The 13,406-nt window shown below is 40.7% G+C and overlaps 1 protein-coding gene across 1 annotated transcript; it reads left to right on the top strand.

Moving 5' to 3' along the window:
* The first annotated feature begins 456 nt into the window (after positions 1 to 456).
* Positions 457 to 9,692, top strand: LOC306874686 (uncharacterized protein). The gene is made up of 13 exons (XM_079424893.1): positions 457 to 535; positions 5,236 to 5,420; positions 5,581 to 5,753; positions 5,830 to 5,931; positions 6,188 to 6,420; positions 6,936 to 7,071; positions 7,827 to 7,918; positions 7,997 to 8,108; positions 8,297 to 8,383; positions 8,463 to 8,632; positions 8,727 to 8,879; positions 9,095 to 9,290; positions 9,444 to 9,692. Exons 5-11 carry the CDS (start codon positions 6,199 to 6,201, stop codon positions 8,745 to 8,747), a joined length of 840 nt encoding a protein of 279 aa, XP_079281019.1. The 5' UTR covers positions 457 to 535; positions 5,236 to 5,420; positions 5,581 to 5,753; positions 5,830 to 5,931; positions 6,188 to 6,198; the 3' UTR covers positions 8,748 to 8,879; positions 9,095 to 9,290; positions 9,444 to 9,692.
* The last annotated feature ends 3,714 nt before the right edge of the window (positions 9,693 to 13,406 follow it).

The following is a 13,406-nucleotide window of genomic DNA, read 5'->3' as shown; positions in this document are numbered from 1 at the left end:
GTTATTAATCTATATACCCCTTTGCATGCGTTAACAACAAAGCAAGTGCAGAGCTTCAGCACATGAATGTTACACAGTCGCCATCTTGGCCCCACCCGATCCCATTCAAACGATGCGTTTAGAGCGAGTCTCCAGTGAACTGAACTCACTTATTCAAATGATCCGTTTAGAGCGAGTCTCCAGTGAACTGAACTCACTTATTCAAATGATCCGTTTAGAGCGAGTCTCCAGTGAACTGAACTCACTGATTCAAACGATCCGTTTAGAGCGAGTCTCCAGTGAACTAAACTCACTGATTCAAACGATCCGTTTATAGCGAGTCTCCAGTGAACTGAACTCACTGATTCAAACGATCCGTTTAGAGCGAGTCTCCAGTGAACTGAACTCACTGACTCAAACGATCCGTTTAGAGCGAGTCTCCAGTGAACTGAACTCACTGATTCAAACGATCCGTTTAGAGCGAGTCTCCAGTGAACTGAACTCACGAGTAAGAAAGAACCGCGAGATCTTGTGAGTGCAACTGACGCTGAGAAAAGTAAGTTACTAATGTCGAATTTTAGGATTAATTATTGTAACTGAAAATCATATTTACGTCAAATCTGCTGTAAAGGGTGATCTATTTAAGCCATACCTGTCAAGTTTTGGATTTGAAAATAAGGGAAATTTTCCGGCGCCCGCCGCGAGCAGTCCCACCACCCCAACCAAGCTCCAGTATCCCTTACATTTTAAGACAGGTGACAAGAAAGCTAAAATCACCACTTGTCAACCACTTATAAACTACAATTGGCTTTATGCACAGCTGCACTACTTCCTGAACTTCAGGCAGCTCCTTTGTTTCCTGTCTGCCATTATTGGACAAACTGATTAATCCAGGTGATCAGTTTGTCCAATAATGGCAGACAGGAAACAAAGGAGCTGCCTGAAGTTCAGGAAGTAGTGCAGCTGTGCATAAAGCCAATGATAGGCCTCTTTGTTGACATTGACATGCTGTGAACATTCATAGCCTAAATTAAAACACAAAAGGGTATATATGAAGAGCATTTATTTAAATGCTTATTTGCATATTTTCTGTTCATTTAACATTGCTTGTCTTTACATTTACATTTCATTTTCATTCCACATTCTTTTCACATTCACACATTCATTCATTTCATATTTCTGCTTTTTTGTACAGTTTTTCTTTTCATTTCACATAACTTTTCTTTACTCTTTTAGTGACTTCTTGTACTCATTTGTTGCAGACTTTGCATTCTTTAAGACTGTTTTGGCAGGAGTGCCTTCCTTCTCTGTCCTGGCGTCCATCATCTGTCTGTTTTTTCTTCTTTTTTTCCCGCGTCGTCACTCATCAACTCATCATCTGACCTCACACACTAACCTGTAGTAGGCTACTGCAGGTGGCAGTTATCGCAAGGCTAGTGACAGAGCTCAGATTTTTTTGGGGGGGACGTTTTTTTTTTTTTTTTAATAACGCAGGTTAAAATACGGGAGATTTACGGGAAAATACTAATACGGGAGGACGGCGGGAAAGAAGGGTAAATTACGGGAATTTCCCGGCCAAAACGGGATACTTGACAGGTATGATTTAAGCCCGCTTGAATGCAAACAGATCGATGACAGTGTCTCTATGTTTTAGGTCAAAAAACGAAACATTAAAATAACAGATTAAATAAAATAAAATAACTGATGCACGTTCATATTCCCCGCTGCTGTAACGTTAGCACTTTTATTAAAATGCTACGCATTTAACGTTAGCCCTATGTTTTATATTGTTTATCAACAGTATACATTGTTATATTGTTTAGATCATCTAGCGAGTAGACAAATATGAATGTTTATTCATAACCATGTGAAAATAAGTAAATATTGTTAGCTGATGCTAACTGTCTAGCTAGCAAGCTTGCTGGTGCTAAGTTGAGGACATTTTTAGATATAAAGTCCAAATATTTTTATCCAACCACCTAGATAGATTACATCAAGGATGTGATGTTCAGAACATGGTAACTACAGTAATTATCAGAGTGGGAAGTGATGCCCTCTGGGGGCATTTGGCCAGGGAGACAAGGTTTGAGAAGAAAAAAAATCATTATGAAAATATAATGATATTTTCCTTAAAATGTTCTTCCTTACTTCAGGCCTTATTCTCATGCCATATATATCTGTGACATTCTGCAAAACAACAAACGTTAAAACACTTGTTTCTTACTGGTGAAAATGAGATGGTCAGATCAGTTTTCTCTCAGGTACATCACAATATAAGCTTCACGGTGAACATGACTACATCACTCTCGTCAACATAGTCCATATCAACAACAACATATATCTCTTGACTCCATATAGTTGTTATTTTGGGAAAATCCCAGGTATTTTGAGCAATAGGATTATAAAAATATGCGCTAATATAAAATTAAATCAAGTAAACTATATAAAATTGCAAATAAATCTATCTATCAGTACTTTTTTACTTAAGTACATAAAAAATGTAGTACTTTTGTACTTTCACTCGAGTAAAATTGAAAAAGCAGTACTTTTACTGGAGTAATATTTTATAGTACGTATCTGTACTTTTACTCAAGTACTTGATTTGTGTACTTCGTCCACCACTGCTTATCTCTGTCTGCCCCTCTGTCCATCTCAGTGTCTGTTCTTGTTTTTCTGTCTGCCCCTCTGTCCATCTCAGTGTCTGTTCTTGTTTTTCTGTCTGCCCCTCTGTCCATCTCAGTGTCTGTTCTTGTTTGTCTGTCTGCCCCTCTGTCCATCTCAGTGTCTGTTCTTGTTTTTCTGTCTGCCCCTCTGTCCATCTCAGCGTCTGTTCTTGTTTTTCTGTCTGCCCCTCTGTCCATCTCAGCGTCTGTTCTTGTTTTTCTGTCTGCCCCTCTGTCCATCTCAGCGTCTGTTCTTGTTTTTCTGTCTGCCCCTCTGTCCATCTCAGTGTCTGTTCTTGTTTTTCTGTCTGCCCCTCTGTCCATCTCAGCGTCTGTTCTTGTTTTTCTGTCTGCCCCTCTGTCCATCTCAGCGTCTGTTCTTGTTTTTCTGTCTGCCCCTCTGTCCATCTCAGTGTCTGTTCTTGTTTTTCTGTCTGCCCCTCTGTCCATCTCAGTGTCTGTTCTTGTTTTTCTGTCTGCCCCTCTGTCCATCTCAGCGTCTGTTCTTGTTTTTCTGTCTGCCCCTCTGTCCATCTCAGCGTCTGTTCTTGTTTTTCTGTCTGCCCCTCTGTCCATCTCAGCGTCTGTTCTTGTTTTTCTGTCTGCCCCTCTGTCCATCTCAGCGTCTGTTCTTGTTTTTCTGTCTGCCCCTCTGTCCATCTCAGCGTCTGTTCTTGTTTTTCTCTCTGCCCCTCTGTCCATCTCAGCGTCTGTTCTTGTTTTTCTCTCTGCCCCTCTGTCCATCTCAGTGTCTGTTCTTGTTTTTCTGTCTGCCCCTCTGTCCATCTCAGTGTCTGTTCTTGTTTTTCTGTCTGCCCCTCTGTCCATCTCAGCGTCTGTTCTTGTTTTTCTGTCTGCCCCTCTGTCCATCTCAGCGTCTGTTCTTGTTTTTCTGTCTGCCCCTCTGTCCATCTCAGCGTCTGTTCTTGTTTTTCTGTCTGCCCCTCTGTCCATCTCAGCGTCTGTTCTTGTTTTTCTGTCTGCCCCTCTGTCCATCTCAGTGTCTGTTCTTGTTTTTCTGTCTGCCCCTCTGTCCATCTCAGTGTCTGTTCTTGTTTTTCTGTCTGCCCCTCTGTCCATCTCAGTGTCTGTTCTTGTTTTTCTGTCTGCCCCTCTGTCCATCTCAGTGTCTGTTCTTGTTTTTCTGTCTGCCCCTCTGTCCATCTCAGTGTCTGTTCTTGTTTTTCTGTCTGCCCCTCTGTCCATCTCAGTGTCTGTTCTTGTTTTTCTGTCTGCCCCTCTGTCCATCTCAGCGTCTGTTCTTGTTTTTCTGTCTGCCCCTCTGTCCATCTCAGCGTCTGTTCTTGTTTTTCTGTCTGCCCCTCTGTCCATCTCAGTGTCTGTTCTTGTTTTTCTGTCTGCCCCTCTGTCCATCTCAGCGTCTGTTCTTGTTTTTCTGTCTGCCCCTCTGTCCATCTCAGTGTCTGTTCTTGTTTTTCTGTCTGCCCCTCTGTCCATCTCAGCGTCTGTTCTTGTTTTTCTGTCTGCCCCTCTGTCCATCTCAGCGTCTGTTCTTGTTTTTCTGTCTGCCCCTCTGTCCATCTCAGTGTCTGTTCTTGTTTTTCTCTCTGCCCCTCTGTCCGTTTCTGTCAAGATGGCCATTACATGGAGGGTTATAGTAATAATAGTAATTGGTTACACATCATTGTCAAGAAATCAAATTGTGTTGCTGGTAGACTTAAGTAACATGTACTTGTATCCAGATAATGAGCTCATTATAATGAGGTTGAACCATGTGGAATATGTTTATGCAGTATTTGATTTGATAACTGTGTTGTATTGCATCCACAGGTTAATTGTACTATTATTGCCATTTATTATTTCCAAGTTCTGTTGTTATTTATTTTTTAAATGTAATTTCCCCGTATTTGAAATGTATAGATATGTTGATTCAGCCAGAAAAGTATGCATTGGTGGTCTAACTTGGTTTTATTCCTCTGTGTGCTGTTGTAGTTACACACAACCAGATCGGGAACTACCTGCTCACTGAAGAGCTTCCTGCAGCCAGTCTTGATCCTCAAGTGCAATTTGGTCAAATATGGTCAAATACATTTGAATTATTATTAGGTAATTTTCTGAGGCAGATCTGAAAGCAGGCTTCACACAAATCCTGGAACACCTGTATCATTGGAGACTAGATTGCCATTCATGTAAAATCCTGGCAAAAAATGTGAAAACTCAAAAGCTTGCCAGACCTCCCATGCTTAGTTACGGGTTAGTCACGATTGGCCTGTGGCGGTTTTCGGGCGTGGCTTAGCGAAGGGTCAATTGTACCCACATCAACTGCTTATAAATCAGCAAAGCCACGAATTGTGTCCACAATGGGCTGAGTCCTATTACTGAACCACTTTTTTGTAGTAGTTTCAATTATGTCCCAATGGACTTCCGTCTCAATTTTCACGTTGATACAATTTACCCTGATCCATGTTTCAAAGTATGCTGAGTTTGGCCCTAGACTGTGGGAAAGTTGATTTGGAAAAGTTCTGAAATGTGTTACTGAAAGCATTGGCAAGATATTTACCCATTATTATGAAATCATGGGTCTGCATAGAAATGGTCCTTTTGTCAATTAAATTAATATTTGTCTTTGCAGAATAAAACATGGAGAGCCTCTCTGCTATGGTGTCTGACTCCCCTGAAATCCAGAGGGCATCATCATCATGGACTTTCAGGCAGCAGCAAGCCTCACAAAGATGGAAGGAGGCAAGGCCATTCCACCTTAAATGCCTGATCCAAACTCAGGGTGTTGGCCAACCATTTTGTGCCTGCGGTTGTTAGGTGAGATCTCATTAATGCTCTTTCATACTTTGTAGGTTTTTAGAGTGCATCACTAATTGATGTCTTCATGTTTCGGATAAACTGCATGTTTATGTTGGAATCGGGGCTGTTTCGAAGAGTTGATTCAATGACTAAACTGGTTCATTGATGTCGTTCCTAGATGCAGAGAGTGTCTACCAGATCAGTGGTTCTGTGAAACCAGCTATACCAAGAATCACAGGAGATGGCCACTCCACGATAGGGAGTCAGTCCTTGAGGGCTTTTTAAAGCTATTCCCTCATCCACATATTTTGTAAGAGGGGAGGGAGGATACAGCTCACACGACCAAGCTAGGTAATCGCAAACCTCTTTTGTACTCTTGTCTAATAAATCTAGTAGGCTAATTTTGTGTTCATCTTTCCTTTGCTAGCTTGTGTTTTGCCAACGGTGAGAGTGACTCAAAAAAGTCCCTGTGAAGTCCCCAGCATAACTGTGTCACCTGGCAAAGCGGTCATTTTAATCTCCATCAATGGTAATATTTCTAAACTCTGATCTTTTTTCAATATTCAGCTTTTCCCCCCTTTTTTTGGCTTTGCTTTGCAATGAAAATAACAGTACTCAAAAATGACAGAATACATCTTGTCACGATGATAAACCAACAAAAATATACTTATTTGAACTATGCTGGTATGATTCTACTCAAGATGTAGCCCAAGCGTCTTAAAGTGTGCCAGCTGATTGTTTCTAAAAGCTCAGGTATCCATGGGTTTGTTTTCTTATAACCCAAGGGCGTTATGACATGCACCAGCCATTGTTTGCATGCCAAACATGCCAGCAGCAGTGGGCTCCAGAGTTCATGGACCTCGTAAACAGTGGATACTGGCCAGCTTCCACCAGCTCTTCTACTTTGTATTCCCTCAACCTTTTCAGCAGGGTAAGAGAACTGAAAGTCATCGCGCCGGCACTGTCCAGACAAGCCTTTTCAAAGCTGCTGGAGCATCGTACAAAGTGTGGTGGGCGGGTAAGTGTTCACCATATTATTGAATTGTTTAACATATGCAGACATCTCCGAAGTAACAATTAATATAATGCATCTTTCAGTCAGGACCAGTGTGCGGGGACACTTCCTGGAGTTTTCCTATTGTGCTTTTGAGGAAGATAACGTGTCCTGCGGTGCACCTTTCACCTGCCCCGCTTGCACCCCAGACATGCTGGCAATCTCTGTGGATGGCAACAGGAAGCTATACCGGTTTCTCCGAAACGGAAGGTGATATTTTTTTCTTCCAGTATAGATTGATCAGGATTTTTTCGTTTTGTTTCTTCCTCAGCTCCGACTCTTCGTTTTTTTGAAGGGGCATTTATCGCAGAAGACACATCTGTGTCTGCATTTGTTGATGTCTTGCATAAAGCTGTGAAACAGGCAGGTTTCAAATTATTTGTTAATTAAATTGCTTTGACAGCCCAGATTTTCTGCCCACAACTTCAAAATACAAGGTGTATATACAGTATGTTTATAGTGTTTCATTTACATCACAGCTACCTGGACAAGGCAGATGTGGGAGCTCCTCGTGGACAGCAGCGAAGGAGACTTCTAGGAGGACCTTCAAGTTGGACGAAGAGGGCATGGAGGTTGCGGTGTGTTTCCTCCTTAAAGCGCTTAATATGTTCAGAGGTGAGATTATAATAAATAGTTTGCTGTTAAATGTAACTTTGTATTGTTGTTATGTGTATGTCGCTTTGGACAAAAGCTAAATACCATAATCCTATGGAGAAGCATCTCAGTTATCACTATTAGTTCAGCTTATACCACTGCTTGGTTGAGTTTCCCATTATGATGCTCTCTTTAGACTGTACAATAATAGGATATTTGCATTTCTAATACAATGTATATCCCTAGGTGAAATCTTTGCCTACCCCATGTATCTGCACAAGGAGTTGATGAGTTCAAAGCCAAGGTTTATCACCATGGATGTAATGTATAAATACTGGCCATATTTACACAAATCAGCAAACATCCTTCCTGATCTCCAGGGGCTAACATCAATCAGGCCTTTCCTAAGCGTCATGCACGCTACAGCACATTCCACTAAGTGTGAGGTATGTTCAGTGTTTATTATGTTTAACTGTATCATCGGAAAATAAGTCCCTCTGCTGCGCGTCAGGGTCCGGTTCGCCTTGTCGTTACTTATTATCCAATAATTATAATTACATTATCCTTACATGTCTTCTTACTTCTAGATTACATGGAGTGGCAAAAACCAAGAAGGAGCAGGGTCAGCTGCGGGGGAGGAAGTTGAACAGGTGAACAGCTACCTCTCCCGCTGTGCTTTAACGACTAAATACATGTGGAAAGGAGGTGATTGTAGTATTTCTCTTCTAATGTAATTTTTTATTGCATGACATTCACTCAACATTTACTCTCAACAGCACGTGTGGATATGCTTACAATCCATGCTTTGGCCTGGAACTACAACAAAATCACAACACTACATCGGGCATTGTCTGCAAGATATGTGAAGGTGTGTTCTCTGTAAATGGTTTCAGTTTGTGGTTATTGTGTAGCTTTGTGTAACTGCATTGTTTAACTGTCGCATTAGACTTGTCAGAGGCTTCAGGAGGGGACTGCAAGTCTAGCGGAGCTTAAAGAAAGCTTGGCTTGCACCGATGAAGCAGTGTGGGGGTCTGATGTGAGGGAATGGGCAGCTGGTGGTAAGTTTGAACCAATAACATGTTTCACTTTGTGCTTCCTCATTGGCGGCGATCATTTAGATCATGATATTTAAGCTGCCTACTGCTTACTATACTGCGTGCCACTATCTCTGTAAGCCTTTTTTGGCACCCACCCCCTCCCAACTCGTCCTTCTTTACACTATTGTGTTTTTGTGTTGTGTTTCCAGACACAACAGGTACTTCCCTAGAGCAGTCCATTGAGGGACGTTACCTTAACGTGAGGCAGCGGAAGCAGGCTCTATACCGCCAAAATGGTATAATGACATTGTCTATAGATAATTGCTCACAGTATTTTTGGTGACTATTTTTACCTTCTGCTTCATGTCTTTACAGATAGTGGCAAGTTCCGTCACCGCCTGCGGAGGAAAATAGCTGAGAGCAAGGGACTGCTATTGAAAGACATAGAGACCTATAACAGTCATGAGCCTGCCATGCCAACTGATGTTAATGAAGTGGAGCAGTCGCTATCAGGAGACAACCCGTCCCCAACATGGCCGTGGGAGGTTCATGGCAGCGTAAGCGGAGTTTCCTGAGGCCTCTGATTTATTTTGTAAAGTCAAAATTGCTATTTATACATTTTCTTTACCTCTGTTGTAGCACAAATGGAAGACAAGTTAACATTTTTTAACAAAGCCATGCTGAAAATGAGACTGGAGGAGGAAAGGACAATACTTGTTCAGGAGATGGCCCAGCACTGCTCATGGTTGCAGAAGCTGCAGGCAACTCTTAAAAGAAAAACTTCAGAGGAAGGCAAGTTTCATCTCTGTAACCATACCAATCAAACAAGGAAGTGATGGTGATAAGGACACCATACTTTAACTTTACCTAACAAGATACGTATCTTACTAGAAATCAGTTGAAAAACATTACACTGACCATCTAATGTTGGTGAGTTATAACAAATATTACAAAGCAAGTGGGTATGTCATGGTAATTTGGATTTGTTTTTCACTTTTCACTTACAGACAAGCGAAACAAGGGCCTTTCCTGTCTCTGCAGAAGACGACTGTCTGAAGTTTGGGATACGCTGAAAGAGGTGCTCCTTCAATACAAGGCTGTTTTAGGCCCTCAGGGCTCTGCTATAGAACTGGAAGATAAACAGGAGAATGAAAGTGATTTCAGCAGTCCAGACACCAGTGAAAATGAAGAGGAGGAGTGCAGGTAATGAATATGTGAAACGTGTCATTTGAATACCTTCATTTATGTAACCTGTCAAATTGAGTAAAGATAACATTAATACTACATTTGTTTTCCAGAGTTTGAATAGGGACATTAATGTCTACTCCTTGGTCTGTTTGTGTCTGTGTCTCTCAGTGAGGAGCTACCGGGCAGGTGTCTGTAATCGCTTGATTGCGTCTGGGCAGTGTAAAAGGACTTCATGGCTGCCATTCCGGGTTCCTTCTCTCCTGTATCACATTGTTTTGCTTTTTGTTTGCCTTTTTGCCATATGACTGATTACGCCACACTTTCATTTCATACCATATCATTTACACTGATTATTACTTATTTCTCATTTTTCATCTCACATATTTACTGTAATAAATCACTATTTTTTGTATCTTTATCCACGTGTGGTCTCCCATTTCATGTTGCCTGGGCAAAAAGGAGCCTGGTCAGGGTTACACTGTTCTTCCATTTTTCTGGACTTGTAAGGTTTATATATGAGCTAAGTAAAATCACACCTTACACATTCACTGATTCTATAGCGCCTTCTAGAAATCTACATTTCTCCAATCTCATGCTCCGCCTCCTGACAGCACACAAGCAGCTGCAGGTCTAAAATTTGACTAACAAGTTTATCATTCCCTGTATCAAAATATGTGCCACATGCTGACATTTCATGAAATAATGAATAATGGGTGTAACACTTACCTAGGCCTGTCTGGCCAATATGGGTGTCTGAATTGTAGTTTATAAGTATATCCGGTGCATCAAGCTTGCCACGGCAGGTAAGGTCAGTAAAATTGGGTTTATTTATTTATTTTTTTTCGTGACGTATTGTCAAGTATGGTGACCCATACTCGAAATTGGTGCTCTGCGTTTAACCCATCCACACACACACACACACACCGTGAACACACACCCGGAGCAGTGGGCAGCCATGCTGCGGCGCCCGGGGAGCAGTTGGGGGTTCTGTGCCTTGCTCAAGGGCACCTCAGTCGTGGTATTGAGGGTGGAGAGAGCGCTGTACATTCACTCCCCCCACCTACAATCCCTGCCGACCGGGGACTCGAACCCGCAACCTTTCGATTACGAGTCCGACTCTCTAACCATTAGGCCACGACTTCCCCATAATCTCAGCAAAGCACACCTCTTTTTATCATAATCAATCAAAATATGGATGTTTTAATGGTTTGTGTATGATTTCAGAATTTTTCTTAACATATTTCAGCTCTCTGAATGATAGTTTTTGAAGATTTCTTGTGCGTCAAAATTCCCACAGCACCTAAGATAAGCATAATTAGGTTTATTTCACCACAGCACACCTCTTTATATAATAATCAATCAAAATATGGATGTTTTAATGATATACATAATATAATTTAATTTTATATGAAAGTGACAAAAGTATCACAATTATTGTCTTCTCTATGCATATATGTATGAAAGTGACAAAGATATCTCAATATTTTGCAAAAATTGTATTTAATATACATTTAATGGAAACTACAGGGATGCAAGCAGATGAAAGGTGGAAAACAGGAGTGTGTGTGTGGTGGGGCTTGTGTTTAGGCTTAACAGGCTGTTTGATTGGACAGCCGTGTGGTAAAAGCAGCACCACCACCACCATTGTCCACTGGAGCATTCTCATCGTCTCGGGTCTTCTACAGTCTCACCACCACAATATAACAGGAGAGCCTAAAAATCTAATTGGAAAAATAGATTTATGCCCAAAATGCCATTAGGTCATTATTGGAAAATAAGTCCCTTCAGGACGAAGCAAGACCTGTTTGCCTTGTAGGGAGTTATTTTCAATATAATGACTGGCGTTCTGCACATTATCCTTTACTTATTAAATTACTACAGTCATTCACAGAGATATTGTGTGGCTGTGAAATGAAGGTGAAAGATGTACTTACCAAGGATCAACGACCAAACAGTGGAGTGGGACTACTACAGGGAAGTGGGCCATGACAAAGACCGGCTTCTTCAGCTTGCTTCTGGTAGGGGGGGCAAATATGTAATGCTCAGCTGACATTTTCCAGCGGGTGTACAGAAGGTGGTAAAGTAAAACATTGAGGATGTCCAAAACAGTACAACACTTACTTATCTACCTTACCAGGGATATGGAGCTTATAATAGCTTATAATAACAATAGCGTATACACTAAAACAGTACAGACCAGGCATGACAGTCTCAATGGGATGCACTGAGGATGGAGTACCCCAGTTTGGGCTGATAAAAGCTATCGTAACCATTGGCCTCAATGTTGATGTGAAACTTGTTGTAAACAAATGGCACACTGTGGGTTTTGACCGCCATTACTTCTCATACGCAGTGTCCCCAGATGAAGCTCTGGAGGCTGTCTCTGTGAACTCACTGCATGATTTTCAGCCCTTGCATGCAGTGACATCATATAATGCAGAAGATGACTTGTACTGCATTCCCTTGCGCTACAGACATTTTTAAGATGTTAAGATGCAGGGATTTTTTATTTTTTTTTGTACATGAAATGAGATGTACAAGCTTTTAATTTTCCACCTTATCAGTTCATGTTAAATCACATTTTATAAATAGAAAATTATTGTACATATAGACATACACACTTGACCATAGGTTATATGTAGATATTATAATTTTAAGGTTTGTTATTAAAATGTTTAAAAGCCAATTCTTGGTGCGGTGTACAAATCAACAGCAAGGCATATATTGGGTTAGTACAGGGGCTGTATTGTCCAGTTATTAATTGTTTTTAAATTCAATTTGTTATGTAACATATACTGTAAATGAAACTAAAAACCAATATGTCTTCTCTTCACATATAGCCAGAAGAATCATCTGACAACAATACTAGTGAAACCGAGGTACCCACCGTAACTGAGGTGCCTACTGCGACACTGACTGTTGAGGAAAATCCAGCCTCATTTGTACGTATTTCCCTCTCCCTGATCGTTAAAATCACACATCAGATCAACCTTAATAAATTACAAAGTTTTGGTCAAAGAAATTGGTCAGAGATATTTAACATCACTGATAAAGACTTCTGGAATATATATCTTTTAAATATTAAACATATTAAGGGAATCCTAGCATTATAAAGTTATATATGTATATATAATGTATAATTCTAAAGTATTGTTTTTCTCCAGTAAGGATATATGACAGATTTTAGAGGGACATGGGTCTTCCATTCTCTCGTCTTTGGAACGAAACCACAACGTATGTCTTGAAGACAGAAGGAATTTGGTGTCCCATTTAATGGAGAAGTTTGGAGAATAGTAAGTGATGTTTTATTCATCGTTCTACTTTACATAAAGTCAGTCATAAGCTGTAAATATAGTTTACTCATAAGTAACCTAATATCGATACAATCCTTCTACTAGTCCATCACCAGACCGAAAAAGAGAGCTAGCTCTGGCCCTGGTATCACAATCCCCATGCCTTAGAGATTCAGAGGCCAGTGGATATGAGAGTTTGCCCAGCAGCTGACAGAACTATGGTTACCTTCACACTGCAGTAGTATTAACACAAAGAAGATATATTGAAGACAATCATTTTTGGGTAACTATCCCTTTAACATATTTATGTTGATGTTTTAGGGAGTATGGTATACACCAGGGCGATACCGCCATCCAGCCACAGGGTTTTTGGAGGAACGACTCCGTAATATCAGAAAGCGTCTCCACAGTCACAGTTCAGCATCAGCACAGCGATCACAGACCACAAATGAGCGCCGAGCTACTGTGACTGATCGCATCACTTTATTGCCAGGTCAGAAAAAAAACAGAAGGTGTAGAAACCCTATTAACTTTCTTGACCTTTCTACTTTCTTACTACTTCCTTTATTCCTTAAATCCAAATTGTGCTGTGATCAAAAAAGTTAATTGTGAAACTATCTAAAGAATCCACAGAGTTTGTTCCCTTATTTTCTTATTTAAAACGTTTTGCTTGTCTTCTGTTCACATGTGCCCTCAATAATTGTTCTTTGTGCCAATATTATGTTTGTAGGTATAGTCAAAGTACAAACTGTTACAATGACCAGTTCAAATGTTATGATTCTTAAAAGGTTACTTTAAGTTGTAGTTATATAAATCACTCTGATGCTCTTTGCTCATG

Source organism: Barbus barbus (genome assembly GCF_936440315.1).
Source record: "Barbus barbus genome assembly, chromosome: 9".
Taxonomy (NCBI): Eukaryota; Metazoa; Chordata; class Actinopteri; order Cypriniformes; family Cyprinidae; genus Barbus; species Barbus barbus.
This window is presented reverse-complemented; position numbering and strand designations above follow the sequence as displayed.